The following is a 23,013-nucleotide window of genomic DNA, read 5'->3' as shown; positions in this document are numbered from 1 at the left end:
AAAATAAATAAGCTTCTACTTAACTACACTACGTTATAGTTGTTAATATATATAAAAAAACGTTTACATAAAAAAAATAAGCATTTGAATATTAGAGTTTATTTAAGTTACGAACAATGTCGTATGTAGATGAAGCATCAATAGATGAACAAATATATGAAACGCAGGATGGGTATAGCATTTTGTCTTTCTATCCAGCAGAGATTAATGAAGAAGATATCGATGATCCTAATATTTCAGAAGTAAATAATTTAATTATATAATATCGTAACTCTATATAGTTTTTGTGGAAGTCTTTTTAATTTGTAAGTCTTCATTTTGTTTCTTCTATCATATTATGATGTTTTTCATCCTAAATAATGTTCAAAGGTACATTGCATTGAACCAATCTAGCAGTTTAGTTGATATTGATATTGCATAGATAATATATTATTATGTATTTATCTACAAATACTAACATTTTTTTTATATCTTATCCTTTTCTACTTTTTATCTCTAAAAAAATTAATTTAAATAAAAGTTTGTTTAATTTAATATTTTAATCAATTTTTAATTGAAAAATGTTAATACAGTGAAACTTTGAAATAGCGGACACTCGAAAAATTTTTGATTCTTGAGGGGAAAAATTTTTAATTCATAAAGTGTAAAATTATAAAAATAAAAGACACGTGCTAGGTTAAAATAGATTATAATATTATTATTTAATGATTTGACAGGATATTATACAATATACACAAATAAATATTGAAATATAAAATTTGAATAATTTGAATATTTTTATTTTAACAATATATGTTTGAATAAATATGAAAAAGGATCACATATATTAATAAATACAATTCAATTTGGTGTAAAAAATATTAGTTTTTAAAAAATTTTGTTACCGATATATACTAGCGTAAGAACGTTTTTATATCATCGTTTTGTTATTATTTTTAAATTAAAATAGATGTCCACTATTTGTTGATTTTGCTATTGGACAATAGGGTGGATTCAATAAAGTTGTTTTAGTAACATTTTTTTAATAATTAAAATCATTGACAAATTATTTAGAAAATAAGCATTAACACTCATAGAAACCAAACTTAAAAAAAAACTTTTCGCACTTGTTGGGAAACCAATATTTTTCGTCTTGTTTTCCTTAATGTTTTGGATCTTGAAAAATAATCTGTTCTATTATCAAGCATATAAATATAATTTTAAATTAAACCACAAGTATTAAATTACAACCTAGAACTAAATTCTACTTCTAGTATTCTTTGTACATAGACTTATTCTAAGGAATCCCTTGAATGAATTTCAAATTTCTTTTTATAATATTCAGGATCTGTTCGTAATAGGTATATCACCTTAGTGCATCGCATAATAAACAACTGAAAAACGAGGTGAACTAAATTATAACATCAAAATTTGACTTTTAATAATTTAAAATTTCAATATTTTCCCATCTTATTTATCTTTATTCAATCTTTATATTAATTATTAAACTTTTTATGATATTAATAGCTATTGCTATTTTTGTTTTTACCTATTTAATAATTCATTCAAAATTATTAGTTACTTTTATCTTTACCAATATAGTACATATAATATAATGAGCAGATATTTAATGATGTTGATAATTGAAAATTAATTAAATAAATTAAATATATATAGGAAAATATTATTAAGTATGAAAACACGTACAGAATGGAATCGAAAAACCCATTTGATGAACGTCTAGCCAAAGTAGTATTAAAAACTGAAATTGAAAACCATTTCAACCACGAAACCAAATACGACCCAAACGAAGCAATACAAACCTGTTGTAATATTTCATTTAATGTAAGAAATAAAATTCGAGAAATGGAATTCGATAGGTAAAATTATTTAATATTTTAATTATATAGCTTACTTAATCGTAATTACGATGTATAATATTTTAAAATATTAACTGCTAGAATAATTAATTTAGTTAATTTTACATGTAAATAATTATTTTTAAATTTTAATAAGTAATTGTATTATTTATTAGATTAATTCGTTCAATGAAAGATCTGAATGATCTGATTAAAATATATTAAGTTTTATATTTTCTAATATTAAACTAGAAACTTTTTTTACCTATATAAAAACTATTCGAATTATTTTTAAAGGTTAAAATATAAAAATACTATTGAAATTATGCATTAAAATGAATGCTAATTTTCGTCATTAGACAAATGGAAAAGCAGTGTAGGTACCCCAAAAGTGTTTATTTTATTGCTTAGGAAACAACACGATAAGATTTGAATAAAAGTGTTAAATTTTCAGGTTGAATGTTAATTAATATTAATATACATTATGGTGAACTGTAATTAATAATCATAATAATACATGCAAATAAAAAAAATAATAACACAATAATTCAATTAACATATTTCCAGAAAGCACAAGTCTATTCCTATTATAATAATGTACTTCAATTTTTAACTCATATGTCACCTCTTGTATGTAACAACGACATGTATGACTCCATGTACAATAAAATATTTCACAGTACGGCCTACGCATTAAATATTTTTTAAAAACGTCCACACTTACGAAAAAATAATTGTTTTATAATTTATAATTTTTTCAAAAGCAATATTTATTAATATCAGTCTAAATTTTCAACTAATAAATAAAGTTGTACAATGTTTAAATTTAAATTTTTAATGGTTTAGGGATTTTTGTTCTTGAGTTACGTTACTCTTAGTATTCAATAACTCAAAAATATGTGTGTTTATAATTTTGTTTTGTGTTTTAAAATTGTTACAATTTTGAAATCGAGATTTTGAACTTGGGATGCTAGGAAACGAACTTTTGATTAGCTAAATGTTACTTATCATTAAATTTCTTATACTATTTCAGATATAAAATTGTTTGCATTGTTGGAATTGTAGAAAAGAGAAGCCAAGGAGTGTTATCAAAAGTAAAATTTTTACGCGATACCACAAAAGATAAATATGTTAAAACCAAGTTTGAAAATAATAATTTAGTTGCTACAATTGTTGTAGGCGCATTATATCACGAATAAAACCTAAAAAATGTCGTTATTTTTCCAGAAAACTCATAATGAATAATATTTAGATATAAAAAATGGCAAAATAAATGACATTGATAGAAATAGTTCCATTTAAACTTAAATTTCTCACTCCTAAAAAGTGCTGTGAATAAAAATAATATTACATACTACTAATAGATATAGTACAATACGTATGAAGGAATTAAAAATTTAAGTTGTAATGAAAATTAATAAAAAATCACCATGATATATTTTTAAGATTCTACCTGGTAAGGTAGAATACTTGTTAATATTAAAAGTATAACATTACATTTTTTTTTTTAAATTACAAATATTAACCAAAAACATAAGTGCAGCTATTTAAAATAGATAAAGGTATTACCTATAAAGGTATTATATTCAAAGTTGTCGAAGTGCCGTTATTCGTTAAATATATCAAAAAAAGAATACCACTAAATAGTAGATAGGTAAATATCATATAGTAATATATAGTAATATTATCCTATAGTAGTATAGTACATTTAAGTAAAAAGATAATATCAACTGTATACAATTTGTAAACTCAATAAAAATCGAGTTGGTGATGAAATGCAGACAGTTCACTCAGTTTTTTTTTCACTCATTTGGTTCCTCATATTATACCTATAATTACATCATATAGTCATACATAAATATAGTCCTGTATAAGTCGACAAACGTCTCATTGAAGTATATTCCAATGATTTGAGCGTGACTTCTTCCGTACGATGAAACGTAATGATGCCTGTTGGGATTTTAATGTGGCTCGCCCTATAATAAAATGTGAAAAATAAAATATTGTCTTGATCCCAGAAACCACGAGTCGTTAAATACGCTCCATTTTAATAGAGCGTCACGACGTTACTGTCGCCACCTCTCCAACGGATAATGTAAAAAAACCACTTCCATCTCGATATTTTTTTTAATAATAATAGAAAAGGTGAGATTTTTTATCAAAAATCCGATTGGATAGGACGCAATAATACGTTAGTATTTTCGTTATACATTTTAAATTTTAAATATTGCTTGTTTTAATTTTTTATGATTATTATTTTATTATTGTTTTCGTAATCTAATATCTAGGCCATTGTCTATACAATATTGAATTTCAATGTATTATAATAAACACTATAAGTAGTTATATAGTTATTGTTTTATTTGTATAGTTTCATTTTAGCTTTAAATATATTATATATTATCATTGATTGGAAAAAACTCACGTAAATAAATATTAAACACATATAAGTATATAATTTTCATAAATATTCCGATTTCTAAACTAATAATAATTAAAATCATAAATAACCTAATACAAAAATCAAATAAAAAAAAAATTCACTAAATTACCTATATTATAAAATAATTACCTATTTAATTTTGATTTTAAGTCTTAAAATTTTCAAAACTAAATCGTCTTTTCGTATGTGCATACAACGGCTCAAATTATCGTGATGTATAGATACTATTTAATCTTCAACTGAATATTCTTTGTTTATTTGTACTGAAGACTAGTATACTCGCTTAAATACTCCTATTTTATTTCATATTTCACACGTTTATATATACGTTTGGTGGATTTTTAAATCCCATACTTACTAAAAATAAACAATAAAATCTTATTAATATGATATGATAAATAAAATTATTTATTTATTTAATTTTTAAACATAACAGATTATGTAATATCTGAAAATAACATAAATTATATAACATAGTTTTATAATATTCAGATTGTTAGTCTAATTTTTTTTTATAAGTGTGACTAGATTCTACACTCAACAATTTTTAAGTAAATTGCGTATAATAATAACAATAATAAGTAATAACAATAATAATATGTAATAATAATAATAATAATAATAATAATAATTTACGTTTGTTATTACGTATATTAAACTATTATATATTAGTCACAGTAATAAATTAATATTGTCGATAACAATTTATATAAATATATACAGACGAAAGTATAAAAATGTTAAATGATTTAAATAATACACATCTCTTTTCTAACATTTTTGTCTTACACTATTAAAATTTAAATGTAATAATTGAATAGCTTATTTATTTATTTATTTTGAGTTTCACACCTAGTTTTCGGTCATAACCATGTGCATCAAGCGCTTGAAACTGCCGCTTTGATGAATTTCTTCAGTGGAAACGTAATTGGCCTGTAAAAACACCACGGGATTATACCAATTTATTCTATTGTAAAAACTAAATTATTAACACTTACATTTGGGTGTGGCGCAGTCGGATGAGGTTGTGGAGATACACGCTATAGAGGACAAATAAATAAAATAATTATACCCACTATCGTAACTTAATAATTTTAAATAATCAAAAAGTTAAAAAACTAAATTAGCCATCCGTTCTAGTGACAAATAATAAATCGTCAACTGAATATTTTTATTTGAACATAATATTATTATATAAATAATCGAATTTTGATTGAAAATACATTTTATGATTGGTATTATTCCAAAATATATTTCACACTGTATTTAAAATGGTGTTTTAATTAATATAATTTCAAATAATTTAACTACCAAATAAAATGTGTTAAACAAATTAATACAAAAATTGTAATACCATTTGTTTTAAATAGAAATTTGATAAATTTGATTCAAAATTATATTAATCTTTTCATTAGATAACTAAAATAAAATCAATTATAAATAATAATAATATAATTATCAATTATAATAATTATAAACGTTAAGACTTTTAAAGTTAAAATTAACAGTAACTATTAATTTAATCATGATTTATTTTTAAAAAATAAAATTAAAAAATATTATATAAGTAGTTTTATTCATTATTTGTGGTGTACAGTGTACCGGTGTTGAAGTAGACAAATTATCAAATTATTCAGTAGGTAAAAATTGAATTTAAGAAGTGAGAAGTTTAAAATAATAAAGTAATAATAACATTATATGTACTTACTCCTGGATTTGGATGATAGGGAGCTGACAACTTCTGAAAAATTAAATAATCATACATTTATTTATTTGTAACAATGAATAAAAAAAAAAAAATTCTCTTTAATATTTAGATAATTGATATGTTTATTATACTTGAAAATACTTACATTATGATTTTGATGGCCATGGCCGTTGCTAATCGGAGCTTTCTGTAAATACAATGGAAAAATATAAACGGTTGTGAAATACAAGAAAATAATAGACGATATATAAAACAATCGAACTTACTTTTACAGTTCCTTGGACAGGCGTAAATACTTTCGGTTGCACTGGCTTCGATATCTCTTGAGCGTGGAAGTCTCCGTGTTCTGATTCTTGGATCGCCTTATACGTTTCAGATTTAGCTGGATCGTACTGCACTGTTTTCTTGTGCCTATATGTCGTGGTCAGAAAATGGGGGAAAGTTTCGAGGGGGAAGGTGTTAGTAAAGAAATGTGTGAAGAAGAAATATATAGTTTAAGTCAAAAGAAAAAGAAAAACAGAAGAAATGTTAGAATCTTTTTTTTTTATTACAATTGTGTTAGTCAGTATTCATATAGATAGATATATGCAGGATTAATAGCGGAATTTACTAGGATGGATGGTTGTGTTTGAGATTGGTTTTGGTTTCCAGGAAGGATAGGTCAATGAAAATACTGAGATTAGATATGCAGTACGAGTTCTTTGATCATAAAATAAGCAAAATCATTAGTCCAACTACCATATTATGCCGTGTTTAGAAATAGACCACTAAGGCACTAAATATAATCCATAAAAAAGCGTTTTAGATTATTTCCTTTGATTTCTTACTCTAGTTCTTATAGCAATATGCAAGGACTAGTGTTTCTATGAGTCCACGTAAACCTAAGTTTAACTTAATATTTAACTAAGTTACATGCTGCTAATAACATTCCCTTGCCAAAATGCGTTTTACCTCACACATGCTTCATGCATCTATTTACCTCAAACGACCATATTTCTCTTCTTCCTCTTCCCTAAACATTAGTTTACACAATTAAATGGTTGAACTTTGGTCGTTAACTTTAACTATATATAACTACTGACCAACTAAGACCGCTGAAACGTTTGTTAGTCAATTTAGGTCAGACGGAACAAAAATAGAGGCACCGGGCAGATAAAATTCACTGGGCCAGTTCTCTAGTGTAGTATATAAATAGCCATAGACTATATGCGTATAATGTGTAAACAAAACCCCTCGCGAATATATTTTTTTTTTTGAAATTTATGATCGATTGCTATGGCAACGTGTTCAAGGTCAAAAATATTAATCGCTAATTCACTATATAGTTCGTTGCCAACATGAATAATTATAATATTATGGCGAAAATCTATTTAAATAATTCTATCTCAAACCTAATGAAATAAGAAATTATTTTTAAAAAACTTACGGAGTGTATCCTGTTTGCGATTTGATTGAATTAGCGATGTTTTCTTCAGAGTAAAGGCCGATTGGCGAGTTGAACTGTTTGTGTACCACCTATAAAAAAAAATTATATATTAAACCTAAAATCTATAAGGGGAAATATTATCGATAAAGCACATAAGTCAACAAGCGAAATTCCCAAGGTCCGTATTTTTTTAGGCAAAAGGCCGCGTGGCCAATAAAAAAAATTATAATATTTAACCGTGTTTGTTATAGTAATAAAATATCATACATAGGTACTTATATCGTATAGGTACCCATAATAATAAAACAAAACAGATATTATTATTTACTTTGGCCGAACACATCATCAAATGTACACTTTAAGCAGGACGACACAGATAAGTAATTACATATAATATATAACATATACATATTATATGTATATATTGTATAGGATCCCTAACCTGTCTACCGGGTCTTGTCCTGGCTTCCTCACTGCTTATCCGTTGCAACACCGTGTCCGTGACCTATCAATTGTATGCATATATAGGACCGTCATATTATCCCGTGACCGTATATTTTTTATACCCGATAGTTGTAGATAGCGCTTACCTTTTGTTTCATCAGCGTGTCCATGGGTTGATCGTGGTGTGACGGATGCGCTCTCATCATCGGGTTGGGATGGTGGCGTAAGTACGACTCGGTCTTTGGTGGATCCCTCTTGACCTTGGCTCCGGGCAAAACCAACGGGTTCGTTCTGTACGGCTGAAAACCCAATTGAACGTGATATTATTACGAAAAAAACGTTTCGGGCGTTATAACAATCTGTCCGCCGTATATTTCCATGCGAATCTGTTCGTAAATACGCGTCGCGACATAATATCAGGTTATGCAAACCACGCGATCGTAGGCCATAAATTTTGAAATGTACGCGGTATATTATCGATACCGATGCTAAACAAAATAAGCAGTATCCGAAACTTACCCATAGCAAAGCGTTTTCGGGCTCGTAAACGTTTTGTTCCGGATCAATGTGAGACATCATCATTTTGAAAGTTTATTTATTTATTTGTTTTTAAAGTAGAAATGAATTATATTATATTATGCGGGTATAGATATATTCACAGTAACACTAGGATGAAAACTTGGACTGTATTATGATATTGTTGGTTGCTTTCGGTTTCAACGGTTTCCCTTCGACTGCGAGCTTCGTCTTGGTCGGTGTGTACCAGTTAACATATAGTGTGGGAATCGCCCACGCGGCTTGGCAGACTCCGCGGGGTACTTACGAGGGTCTTCTAAAATTAACAACCGGACGTTTTTCCATGGGCTAGGAGGAGACTGTATTATTATTATGCACGAGCGATTTTAATTTGATACTATACAAATTTCGCGACATTCCTCGAAATTTGTATTTATTATCAATTTCGAGGACGGGCGTTGATATAATTATTCTCATGTCGAGCGGCGATAGTGTTATGTAGTTATTTTTAACGGTATTATTCGATCTGCAAACCCTGACACGCATTTAATGATATTTTTAATAAACAGTTATATTATTAAATATTAATAAATTATTAATAAACGCATAAATTCCCGAATTTTGTTAATAATGTATAACGTTTGTCATTTTATCTTATTCCATAACTACAATAGGTATAAGGATGTATTTAAGTAAGGATATATTTTGTTTTGCTCAGAACATATGGGTAATATTTTATGTAAGCATAGTATATAAAATAATAATGATTAGTTATATGAATTAATTAAATTTATCTAAATTTTATCATATTTTATTATGTACTTTTAACACGTTATAATATAAAATATAAATAAGTAAATATTAGATTTCTTGAATTCTGTAATAATGATTTTACAAATTTGAGTAGGTAGGTACCATTTATAAAACTTAAATAAGGTTTTAAACTTTATTTGATAGATTAATGGGTGTAAAATATGACACCATGAATAATTACACTTAATTTAGTAAATAATTCAAATAGTTTTAGTAATTTAAAATAAATAACCATGCACAGATATATTTTACATTTGTAGCTTGTAGGTATAATTTTATAAATAATTATTATAATTTATAATCATTTCCTTGATTTAATGTAAACATGCTATACGTTAATTTTTTTTTTAATTTTATTTGAATCATTTAGGTGTTAAATGCAGTGAGTGAATAATAATCAAATATATATAAAACACTATCTTTTATACTGTCTTTTAAGATTTTTTAATTAACTAATTTTCCTATACATCAAATAATTTTCATTTTTTCTATATATACATACTACATAGAAAGTATTCTAGTCTAGGTACTTACACATTTTAGATTAGTCAGAGGTCTTACCGCGGAAAGGGGTTTAAAAATAACCCTGTGTGTTTTTGGTTCATATCCAAAATAATTCAACAAAATAAATTTCATCATAATTATTCGTGTTATATTTTGTTTTGCGACACGAAACATGTTGTTCCATTGGACTATTTAGCCCAAGGCTCGCAAGAGCATATTATAATATGTTTGTACGTAACTCATCACATCCCTTCCAAATTTAAAAATATTGGTCTTAGAAAGTTGAACTATATTACTACGGTCGTCCCGAGATATTGCCGGACAACCGGCGCGTGGTGTCACGATTAGACATTCGTTGCACAATACGTTCAAAACACGATTTTTATTTCCGTTTGATCTTCGAAACGAGGAGAAACCGCGTTACTCGATCTCGAAGAAACGTCAAAAGTGAGTATTCATTAAGATAAAAAAAAATCATAGAAATTATCGTTTTCGATGATAATCTAAATAATATAATACATATTTTTGGGGAATTTCAATAACCAACCGTAAACTAATACGCAGATATTAGGTATACAATATTATTATTAATTCGAATTGAAAACACTATTCGTAAATAAAACCGTTTACAGTAAATCATAAATTATAATTTATAATATAACACAGTTGTATTACCTATCACAATATCAAATCGCATCGTAAATGAGGTTTAGCCAAGAATCACTTGATTGTGTTTTTTGTAGCGATTTTGTTAATTTTTTTTTTTTTTTTTTTGAAGTTTAGATACCCCGACACGATCTATCTCAAATATCATGACGTATATGTTGAGATTAATCTTAAGATAGTTTTATTGAACGATAACAAATTACTAGAGTCTAGTAACTAGACTGAATAATTGATGACGTAACGTATCACAGGACTTTTGTTCGTTGCCAATTATTTCAATTGTGTCTAAATCGTTTTACAACTCGCCAATAATTGCCAGTAGGTCACATTATATTATATGTTGTCAACAAAAGTTCCATACGAAAACTGTGTAGTGATACACCGCATGTACATCAAAATTCTACTAAATTACAATAGTAAGAACGGTTATTTGGTATATAATAAAAAAATATTCAAAGTAAGTAATTCAAATTGTATGAAAAAATAGGTACTAACGAGTTTTGATTAAAATGTCATAGCGATTAATGTACAAACGGTTTATTATTAAGTTAACAAAAAATAAAACTAAAAAGATATTTTTAGATGTGTGCTAACTGCTTAAACGACCTTTAACTATGTACGTGCCAAAATAAAATTACAAATTCTAATATAATGTATTTTTTTTAAACTCCACTATACCTTATTCATATTTTGTTTAACGACAAAAAATTATTTATTACCATTGTTATTTCAAAATATCAATATTGAATACCAACCATGAAATTAAAATAATACAAAATTTTAACATCACAAAATGGCTTAAACCAATATCAGAATGTACAATAAATTATAAAATATATAAAACACAATACTGCCAATACCGGTCATATCAATATCAATATTTTTGCTTATCAGCTAATATTATTTATATAGACTTGATACATTTCAGTAATTTATCGTATAACTAAATAAATAAATACAAAATACAATTATGTCATGAATTTAATTTAATATTTATACTTAAGTATTTCGACCATCCAGATAATTGTAAATGGTACTCACTTTAAGGACATGTAACGACAAAAAATTTCATATTGAATTATTTTGAATTATTTTTAAGTACCTACCTATATATTAAAACTATCTTATGAATACTAAAATATTGATTTTATTGAAATTTGGCTAGGATTTTTTTTTTTGACGTTTAAAGCAATACATTTCCAACTTAGAAAATTATACCAACTCATAAATTGTAATTATTATTCGATATTAAAAAAATCGAATATTATAACGAACGTATTATAGTAGGTATAATAGTATAAAAATGGTAAATGGTTGTTTTTCAAACACAATTTTAGTATCACAAAATGGCTTAAACCAATATCAGAATGTACAATAAATTAGGAAATAATTTTACCGTTTACCTCTACTTACTCATTGATAGGTACGTGTTTATTTTACAGGGTAATTGAACTCCAAAACCATTGTTTAGCTAAGTAACTTGTAACAATTATTCGTTGACAAAAATGATCAAATAAAAATTCAAAAATTAAAAGAAAAAATACCTATTATATTCTGGGATGATATTGTGAAGAAGTCGTCTGTATGAATCGAAGCAACTTTTATCTGCTGATACAGTACTATTGCTACACCCGAGAAAAATCATTAAAAATCAATTATTATTCATGCCAACTGCAACGAAGAATTTTAACAGCAATGTAAGCGTGAGTTTTATATACAGTGTGATCACATGATTACTCATTAAATCGAAAAATATATAAATGTTTTTGGAAATATTTTTTGCATATTATTTTAACTTATTAAAGACAAAATTTTTTGAATATTATTTTATTTTTCATTTTTTAAGTTGTTTTTTACTTTTTTGAATAATGCTTATAACTATAACTACTCGTTCAAAATTCGATTTCAAATATAAAACTAGTCTGCTTTAATTAGAAAAAATATAAATATATATTACTATAGTGTCATTAAAAAAAAAATTAAAACTTATAGTTTAAAGAATTATATACCAATAAAAAATACCAAAACTTTTATTGAAAATTTTTTCAAAAAAATTGATTTTTTAAAGACTAGTTAATTATTTAAAAATGTTTCCAAAAACATTATCTAATACTTAACGAGAAAATGAATGTTCACCTTTAGAGAATCACCTTGAATATATATATATCATAAAATGTTATGATGATGGGGAACACGTAATTTTATGAAACGTGAAATTATCCCTGCAAATTAAAAGCCAGGCTATTTTTGTACTGTCAACCCCTCCCTCCAATATTCGCAGACAACACCCGGAACGTATATTATGTCATTAAACGGTTTTCGTGAATTTAATTTTTACAATTTTTAATTTTTACCTTGGAACATGTTTTCGTCACTCTAAAATAACTTTCGTCACTCGTGGTACGTCAAATGTGTGTTTTTTTTCGGCGGTGTTTACACAGTCTCCACGCTACTACCTCTTTCTATTATTCGCACTCCATCTATCTGACTCTCTTTCACTCTTTCGCAATAATTTAGAGTTTTAAATTTATATTCGAGCTGAACTGCTCTAGTAGGTTATACTTTATTATATTATATCATATTTTTATAACAGTAGGTATGCTTTTAGGCTATAGTAAATAATACGTCATATTGACAATATTGTCATAGGCATTCTAGGTCAGTTATTAGGTTAGTACTTAGTAATTTGGTCTATAAAAGTTATAGACTGAGATCTGGTTCATATCCTGTAGAATTTTATTAAATAAAATTCAAATTTATCGAATATATTATGTGATGCGAAATAAATAATAATAAAATTGTGGAAATTATTCTACTTGGGGAAGTCCTCGTGATTGTTGGTGAATGCTTCCGGACGAGGAGACTTTTTAAATATATAAAAATACATCAATAGGATAAATACATGCAATGACAATGATTAATTAACTTGAACCAAGATTAAACATTAGCCGCCGTCTATTACCCTATTCTTAATAGGTAGGTATATAAGTGTATAACACATATTTACGTGAAAAAATAAACTATAAAATTATACTGGTATAGATTTTTTTAAGACGATAAATTTTCTCTTACACAATTCCTAATCCTGCACAATGATCCAACTACCCGCCCTTCCGCTTAAGTCTAAGAAATTTTAGTTCCGTGAATCGTGTATGGTGTACACATCACGTCCGAGAAGATGCAAGCACCGACTTAGGTTATTAATAAAATCATAACAATATATATTCTACTCTACAGTACACAGAGAACATCGCTCTCACCTGTTGGTCGAGCGCCACGGTGTCGTGCGACTCGTCCCAGTCGTGCGGGGACGCGCTGTCGACCAGCGACGGCGGGAAGCGGCAGAAATTGTTGACGGGCGACTGGGCGGACCGCTCGTAACCGTACAGACCGTTGCCGATTGGTCGCGCAGTGACGTGCTGCTGATGGTTGAGTTGATGGTTATTGGTCACCGGGATCGGACTGCTGTTGCTGCTACTGCCGTTGAACTGAGGAGCGTCCCTGCGATATGATATAATATTGTAATGATTAATGACATTACGATTTAAACGTCTGTGTAAAAAATACAAAAAAAATAACGGGTCGGGGAGACACGGTCGTGACAAATAACTAATATGTATTATCTGATTCATATTAATATTGTGTAAGTATATGAACTACACAGATGATATATAAACACGATTATAACTGATAACAGGTGAAGTCAACATCCACCGTTTTTGTGGGAATTATAAATCTTATATCACAGAACATCTTGGCCAATCTGAACTATTGCCTATCATCAACAAAAAATATTTAAATACATAACTTATGTATAATATATTAATACTAGATATGTATATGAGCAATCAACCTATGGTCCATTAAATACATCACTTGGTATATTTTTTAACGTATTTAAAAATACTCTCTAAACTTTCCTGATATTTCTAAAAACAATCTTTGAAAGTTTTGTCCAAATTGTTTGACAATCATTTAATTTTATAAGCTACTCGTTTTAACATACATACACAAGGAATAAGGACATTACATTTTGTTAATAATATTTGTTGTTAATAACCAACAATAAATTTAATATTATGTTTTTTTATTTAAAAAAAATTCTCAACAACATTTATCGGATATTCTATACCAATTTTATTTCTGTAACCATTTACAACTAAATAATACGAGTATACACAAAAAAATTATTCGATTTTCGTGATCTAAAACGAAATTCTTGTCAAGTTTATAAAACATCATCCTAGTCCGGTAGTTTCTGAGATTAGCGTATTCAAACATACAAACAATTGAACTTTATAATATTAATATTTATTTACATACAAATTTGTAATTGACAATACTCTAATACCCAAAAACATGTTGACAGATGACGGTTTCAATCATTTCAATAATATAAGCAGTAAACCTAACACCGTAGCGGTTAACAATTTAGTTTATTAATCTCCGATCGTTTATATTATAATATATTAATTATTATAGTACCTTTGTATAACTAATGTTATCGACTGGTCGGCGTTGCCAAACAAATTTTGCGCGTCCAAATGTCTCAAGTCTCGAGCGTCGTATACCTCGATCTTCCGTATGATGTCACCTACTCTCAGGCTACTTTCACTGGGTGATCTGGCGTAGACCTAAACATAAAACAAGCGCATGAAAATAAATTATGAACATTTTCGATCGAATTTGTTTCTTAATACTGTTGTCATATAATAATAACGATTATATATCGTACATGTAATACGCCAAAACCAAAAGACACGATTAAAAAATTTGTTTGCTCTTTTATATATATTGATTATATGACTAATGTTCGACACGTGTGACCGTATATACCAGAAATGTGTATGTGTGTGTGTGTGTGTGTGTGTGTGTATGTGTTAAGTAAACTAAAGTTCAACGTTTCATAGGTACATAATATAATGTGACCAAATATTTTGTACCTATATAATATATTAAAACTGTATTGCAACCCATATGTTCAAATGCCTTTGTGCTGACTGCTCCCTGAAGTCGCTGTCGTTCAACAGACACGCAAACATTATACTTTCCGAGACATTTACTTAGCCTATATTGATTGTACCCACATGCATTTAGAAGGAGACAGGTATATAATACACATGTAGTAATTAACGGTAAAACGAGGTAAACTGGACGCGCTGTCGGATCTATGTATATATAGGTAGTATAGTATAGTTAAATATTTATATACTTCTACCTACAATCTACATTATATTGTACATATTTTTACTAAATTATTATATGTGTGAGGTTTACGGAAGTAACATATTAGTATAATAATATGTACCCAATGACTGAATGACCTACAATATATTGTATAAGCTCGTTTTTAACCAACTCCCACCATGGTTGAAATAAAACCATCTATTTTTGTCCATTATTACAAAAATATCGTGTCATAAACGTTGTACAAATCATTAATATATTATACCCGTTAATATTATGTTTATTGTTATTATAATAAATGTATAATGGAAAACTTCACGCCATAAGTATACCCATAGTACTATTAATAACGAATATCAAAAGTGTAAGCAAACACTCTCTCAAAACTTTTTACTTTTAACTTAAGAATTTATCGCTTGAAAATAAAACTGATTGTGGAGAAAATCTGAAGTCAACATGATTACTGATTAAATAAAATCTAGTATTAAGGACAATGAGATCTGTGTGTTGCGAGAGGCTCGCTTTGTCCTCTCATCGGACCCGCCATTGGATGTGTTGCAGTATTATAATTATATAGTCGATCAACGGGTAAAATATTAAAATATGTGTAATTATCTTTTCAACAGTTATTTGTAACTTGATACAACACTATACGATACAAATTACAATGACATTTTTATGTCATAGCCAAGATTTTTACTATGTCTGTAATTTTAAGCAAATAGACATAATTAAATGGTACCTGCGATAAAATAGTTCGTTTAAAAAAATACATGACTATTACAAAACCTTTCTCACAAAAATATGACAATGTTCTAAGAGTTATTATTAAATTTAATTGTACACAATCAAAATCAGAATATTATTTGTCTTTTTTTATTTTTATATTAAACTATTAACCATAAATTTAAATATTATTATAAGTACCAAAAATTAATTTTGCATCATATAAAAATGCATTGATAACGTCGTAAAGATCACATCTTTGTACACGTTTCTATTTCAACGATTAAATTAATGACTTCAGCCTAATATCATTAAAACTCACATATGTATTTTTAAATGGTTAAATTTTGGCAAGTATAGACATCTTCTGTTACGGAGTATTAAAAATAAGACGACTGAAAATTCTGAAGTTATAAGTTTTGGCTCAAATACATTAAACGTTTTAATTTGTTTTTTTCCGTGTAGCTTTGAGTGTCTAGGTTTAAAAATGCATAGTGAATAATGATAACAGAATATATTAAAATATATATTTTTTACTTTATTACATCTTATAATAGGTGGTATACCCATATGTGTACGAGTATATATGGAATAAAAAAAAGTAAATGTAAACATTTAACTATAACTGTTTAACTTTTAACATAATATAATATTATACAAGGTGATTCGTTTAAAGATAAACACTAATTTTTTTTTAAAAAGACAACGTTTTTGAAATATTTGTTTTAGATAATTTTAAGTCATAACAAAACAACAATTTATACATATTTTTATCGTCATCATTTTTAAAGTTTCTACTTTTTTCAATAATATATATCATACATACATTTTCAATTTTATATTCCGAAAGTCGAAACAGAATATTTTTCTGAGAATTTCAACATAAAAATATCGAATTTCAAACAGATATTTAATTAATTATAATTTATAAGACGTATATTTTAGAATATTTAGATTAGCGGAGTGTTGGCCCAACATTTTAAATTTTCTTATGGGTTATGGGGCTTAGCAGCTGTGCTAATATAATATTCCATTCCGCGCATAAAACTTTTAATACTTATAAATAATACAATAATTAGTTAAAAAAAACGATAATATCCTTCATATTATGTGTAAAAGAATATTTAAAAAAAACATTCATACTTTTATAGAAAATAAACTTTTAAAAAATCACTTTTTATCTATAATAAGGTAGCTATATAATATTATAGTTTATACAATTAAAATGATTTGAACTGTAAGTAACACGCATTATCAGAAAAGAATTAAAATTTCGTGGTCTATTAAAGGTAACTAGTAAATAATAATCGAACTTTAGAAAATCTAAATACCTAAATACAACGAGTTGTAGTATTAATAATTACTGCAAACACTAACGATGCTAAATTATTATATATACCGATAAAATTCAAGTATAAACCATATTTCCTAAAGCTGACCACGGGAATATAGCCTCTGTGCTTACCCCTAAGTTAGTCTATGTGTATAATACAACAGTAGTAATCTATGATATGTACAAAGATTTCAATAAAAATACCTAAAACCTATCGGAGTACTGTACCTACTAAAAAAATAAATTATGTTTTCAACAATTATATTATATGATAACAACAATCGAAGGATTCGTCGGCGCGTTATTTGTGTTATGAGGTGTTTTTTGATATTGATGTATTTTGTCATGAAAATATTGGTGGAAAACAATCATAGGTACACACAAGCATAACTTAAGGTATATTTTTTTTTTGAAAGGAGACTGTAAATATACATAGTAAATATTCTGTACCTATTGTGAAGAAAAACATAGTGAAAATTATAAGGAGATGTGATAAATGTCTATTTTTAAAAAAATTAACTAATAACAATTCTATTTTTATATAGTTGTAATATATACTATAATATAACAGTCCTAAGTTTTGAAGAATTGTAAAATTATTGAAAATATAATCGCTCCCTGACCATCAGGACTCAGATAACTCATCTTTATTCTGACGAGCAGCAGAACCAAAATTAAATAGTATAGAAAAAAGTTAACTAGACAAATACGGGAAGTTAGAATCTTCGATAAACAGCAGTGCAGCACCACGATATTAATACATATTTTTTGGTTTTAAAAATCACACCATCATCCTCGCCTGTCAGAATATCAGGCATCAATAACAATCGACGTTTAAAAGAGAACTGATCGCTATGATTTGTAAGCATAATACTCTTAATCCGGAAATGGTTTCATGTTATAGGTTATGTATATTTATATATATATATATATATTATATACTTTATGACATACCTTTGTTATGATCAGTGGCGTGTTGAGATCCGCTCCGCCGGCCAACCGAATGCCCCACGGTTGGGACTTGCCGTCTCTCTTGAGCGTCACGGACCACGTGCTCGGCTTTTTGGAACCCATGACTACGATTGCACCGGTCACCGCGTCCTGTGGCCAGTCGTAGCTAGTCAGTAGTCACTAATGCAACAGCTGTAGGTGCAACATGAATATAAACGTAAATCGAATGTTACTATATCATAAACGATTTATAGGACACGCGTAATGTTTGTACGATGTATTATAGGTACTACAGGCACGTTAATTAAATGTTATATAATAATAATTCATATTATTGTAACAACAATAATGTAATATTAAAGAGTGCTACTGCAGCGGGAGATACAGCTTATGTTATGATGGCGACGCTTAATGAATATATACAGCATACACGTGTGTGTTAGTGTGTGTATGCCTGTTTGCTCGCACCTGTGCAGTGTGTACACCTCCGCCGCCCAGAACGTATAATAATATAATATATTTGACGTGTAGGCACATAGGTATAGGTACGCTACAGGTACCACCGACGAACGTGCGGTTAGGTAAAATGTAATGATATGTACGTCATTGTTTTGCGCGAGCCACCGAATCGCAATTTATGTGCGGTGATGGTGATAATATTATATATATTTATTATTACACAGACGCCAAAAAATATCAAAGGCGAAACGCTAACGTGTATAACGTGTACACGGTAAACATTGTTAGGTATACATATGATGCCGCGGCGTAGGCGTATATATACAGAGCGATTCTATATAATACCGAAGGTAATGCCGGAAAACTTTTCCATCGACAGATTTTGAAATTCAGATACGATCGCAACTCGCAAGTCGTACTATTCTAATACATAGTGTAAATAATGTTCGTTTTTATCTACTCTCTTGCAAGGGATAATATGGTGATTAGCGTTCCAAATTCACGACTACGGACTACATTTTCTAAAGTGCAATTATACTACACCATAACGGCAATAACAGACGATCGATACTATAATACTGCTTAGTTAAAATTCGAAAACAGTTGTTCCGATATCCTAAGTGTATGTGATTATAATTCGATTGGAACGCGTACCTACGTGACGTTTTCAAAACATTACGTCCGAATAGCGATTCAGACTTAACCACATCATCGCCCAAAACACGACGTAATGTGTCATAATAAGCTATGGTACGATCGTGGACTAACTTTCAATAGGTACCACGATTGGAGATTAAAATATTACATAGGTATTTCGTGTACCATAATTTACAGGCACGTAGGTATTAGATGACAAAAAATGTCTTAAAAGTTTGTACTCGTAAATTGTTTTATCACAACCAAAATAAATTACGAATGTTAAAAAAAATAAATAAGTAAAAAATGTTTCGTATAGCATTTCGGCATTGGTTGGTTGGTACACCATCAAATCCGCCTTCCCGACACGCGACCGTTACGATGTTATTTAGATGTGCAATGTCTGTACTGTGAAAATTCGTCGACGTTTATTTTTTAAATCATAAATCATAATAATAACAACTCTCCATGCTCACGGAAATACCTACAACTTGAAGTTAAATAAATAATATTAAAATCTTTTGAATTTGAATCGTAAATAAATTATGGTATGTTCATACCTATGAGTTATGACAATCTAAATCTCCTGATATAGCACATATATACGGTTCTAAATAGACTGTCTAATGTATTATATAATACCAATTGTAAATAATATGAACTAAGGGTGTGGTGGTATTGGGTGGCGAATGGGTTTTCCTAACAGCTAATACGAGTATTAAGTGTGCGTTACTAAAATGTACATTATTCTAAAGCCTCTATAGCAGCAAGACAATATTATATTGATTGCGATATTTAAAAACCAGATTTATTTGATGTTGTATTTTATTTATTCATCTGTTAATTCGATTCTGATCAATTATGGATGTACAAGAATTTGACTTAAGTATAGTAGTTTTTCTATTTTTGCAATTTTATATGGTGATAAGTGCGTATACAATTTCATGACGAAGTAATTCCACTGGGAGGGAGACCCCGAGCCTCTCTCAATGATTTTCATGGTTATTATTTATCATTATTTTTTTTAACTAAGCTTATAAATTGTTCAGCTTGTAACAGATGGTTCAATAAATAATTATTTTTAAAAAAATGTATAAATTATTATATCATTTCTAATAATTCATTGTAAAAAAAACTAGATATCAATTAAATTGTGAGCCTTCGTGTGTTGTATTTAATACAAGAAGAACCAAACAGCCAATAAGGTACTTATAATAGTCTAATGCCGGGTTGCAATGTATAATTGAATGGACCAATGTATGACAACTAAATCACGTTTAAGAGATCATTATAGATTATTGTATTGATTCATTAAATATTTACAATGACTGTACTTATATGCAGCCCGGCATAAATATAATCAATATTATCAGATTCTAGTGGAAAAATAATAATAAATAGATTAATGTATGCCTATGTACATCTCAAAAAAAAAATAAAGTATTATAAAAGACTATTCAATCTTATAGTGAAATTATACCTAAATGTTAATTTACCTAAATAGAGAACCAAATTTCGAATTTGTATAAATTAAAAGTTTAAACATCAAACGCACTTTTGCTTTATATACAATATACATACACATATTTTAAGTGACTGAAAATACTATTTTAATTTAGAAATGTATACAACTAATTTTGATTTAAAATCCGAACTTTCATTTAGTAATTTATCGTATGTCTTTTTAATGCAATTATTATTAATATTTTATGATTTTATCATGTGACTTTTAGATATTTTTCATAGAAAAGTTGACGTATATTTAGTACAATTAAATCCGGTCATTAGTGATATTATACACAGAGTGATTCACCAAGCATGCTCACCTCAATTTTTCTTTTAATAACGAATTTATTCAATTCTGATTATTTTAATTTTTAAATATTCCCAAAATTTTATTTTCAAATTCTTGATATTTTTTTCTACTACTAAAGAAGTGTCATCATATATGGAGATATAAATTGTATTTATTTACTTTATTTTCAAATAAGAACTCTCCTTTTTACAGTGAATTATTTATTAATTTTTTTAAATTTTGATGTGCTTGACATAAAATTCAAACCAGTTGGTAGTTCATCAATTAATTAAATGTTTATACTAAGAATAATAGTCCTCAATATTAATTTTACAAAAATATAAAATAAATGTGATATTGGATCTAGTATTTATTATTCTTAGATCATTTTTAAAAGTATGTCGATAGATTAATATCAATTACTAAAATTTTTAAAACACTATAACCCCCATATCTTCCTAAATACCATGAACCTATACCATTATTCTTAATATCTACGCAATGTTAAATAATTCAAAAACTATTCGTTTGAATTTTGATTTTGATATGAAAACAGTTACAGAAAAATTATCCATTAGATAATTTACAGCAGAAAAGTGGGTTCTCAGTTGGTTATTGTGTTCTAAAAAACAGAAATCTGTACCAACTGTATCTTCACAAAACACGCCTTTAGTAACACGAAAAATCTCAAGAATTTGAAAATATCATTGATCTCTATGAGTATATTTAATCATTCCAAAAATCAGATTTCGAATAACTATATTTTTGGGGTTAAAGGGGCCAGCGTGCTTGGTGAATCATCCTGTACATGACATATTATTATATCACATTTTCCGAGGTTTCCGTTAAGTATGTTTCATATTTTTCAAACATAATAATTGATCATAATGTACATAGCGCACGCGTATTCGGCCAATTTTTAGAGCGTGGACTCGCGTGCCACCGCAATGAGTCAATAATAATAAATAATATGTCATGATGTGCGGCGCCGACCGTACCTATATATCGCTGTCACTATGCGTGCGTATAATATATTATTTATATATATATATATGTATGTACAGTGTTTACGGCTATATGGCACGCGTGGGCGGCTGATCTGCAACCCGCTGCGGCAGCCGTGAGGAAGCGGCGATGGTCCGGATATGGAGGACAGGCAACCGGAAATAACGACTGCGATCGATCACTAATTCGATTGGACCGTTGTAGGAACGACGTGCACAGTTCGCGATTACAATTTACGTGTCGGCCGACGATTTACAGCCGCCGCGTCGCCTTCGTCGTCGTACAATGGTCCGGCACAATTCACTGCGCGAATGATGGACGGACTCGCGAACTACGCGGCTATCGCGGGTCGCGAGCAACTTACGGGTCGGGCTCGGGACACGTGCCAAAATACATAATAATATAATATATACGAGAGTCGCGTGCGGAAAAAATAACAAACCAAACGTTGTTTAAAGAAATTTAAAATGCGCGCGTTTGCAGTATACCAATACGCAATACCATCGGTTTATTATCGCGAACGGTTTTCATTATTGTTATTATTATTATTATTATTATTGCGG

The 23,013-nt window shown here is 28.3% G+C and overlaps 2 protein-coding genes and 1 long non-coding RNA gene across 6 annotated transcripts; 2 read left to right on the top strand and 1 right to left on the bottom strand.

The window, feature by feature from the left end:
• Positions 1 to 116: 116 nt before the first annotated feature.
• LOC113554912 (tctex1 domain-containing protein 2-like) lies at positions 117 to 3,037 on the top strand. Its single transcript, XM_026959010.1, has 3 exons — positions 117 to 242; positions 1,657 to 1,859; positions 2,872 to 3,037. Exons 1-3 carry the CDS (start codon positions 117 to 119, stop codon positions 3,035 to 3,037), a joined length of 495 nt encoding a protein of 164 aa, XP_026814811.1.
• Positions 3,038 to 5,110: 2,073 nt separating this feature from the next.
• On the bottom strand, positions 5,111 to 22,767 carry LOC113551105 (PDZ and LIM domain protein 1). 4 transcript variants are annotated; one of them, XM_026953141.1, is made up of 13 exons: positions 22,508 to 22,760; positions 18,559 to 18,747; positions 14,844 to 14,992; positions 13,619 to 13,859; positions 8,006 to 8,158; positions 7,858 to 7,920; positions 7,416 to 7,504; positions 6,969 to 7,001; positions 6,256 to 6,400; positions 6,135 to 6,176; positions 5,990 to 6,022; positions 5,280 to 5,321; positions 5,111 to 5,214 (listed from the first exon to the last, which is right to left on the bottom strand). In XM_026953141.1, exons 2-13 carry the CDS (start codon positions 18,676 to 18,678, stop codon positions 5,134 to 5,136), a joined length of 1,191 nt encoding a protein of 396 aa, XP_026808942.1. In that variant the 5' UTR covers positions 18,679 to 18,747; positions 22,508 to 22,760; the 3' UTR covers positions 5,111 to 5,133. The 4 variants fall into 4 exon arrangements, with proteins under 4 accessions (XP_026808942.1, XP_026808944.1, XP_026808945.1 ...); XM_026953143.1 differs by lacking the exon at positions 7,858 to 7,920 and having other exon boundaries at positions 22,508 to 22,767; XM_026953144.1 differs by lacking the exons at positions 6,969 to 7,001; positions 7,858 to 7,920 and having other exon boundaries at positions 22,508 to 22,764.
• On the top strand, positions 9,764 to 14,245 carry LOC113551106. The gene is made up of 3 exons (XR_003405101.1): positions 9,764 to 10,139; positions 11,801 to 12,055; positions 13,596 to 14,245. It is a non-coding gene; the product is annotated as an uncharacterized LOC113551106 (long non-coding RNA).
• Positions 22,768 to 23,013: the final 246 nt, after the last annotated feature.

This window comes from Rhopalosiphum maidis, chromosome 2 (assembly GCF_003676215.2).
Source record: "Rhopalosiphum maidis isolate BTI-1 chromosome 2, ASM367621v3, whole genome shotgun sequence".
Classification (NCBI taxonomy): domain Eukaryota; kingdom Metazoa; phylum Arthropoda; class Insecta; order Hemiptera; family Aphididae; genus Rhopalosiphum; species Rhopalosiphum maidis.
The sequence above is the reverse complement of the archived record's forward strand: the minus strand, read 5'-3'. Positions and strand labels throughout refer to the sequence as shown.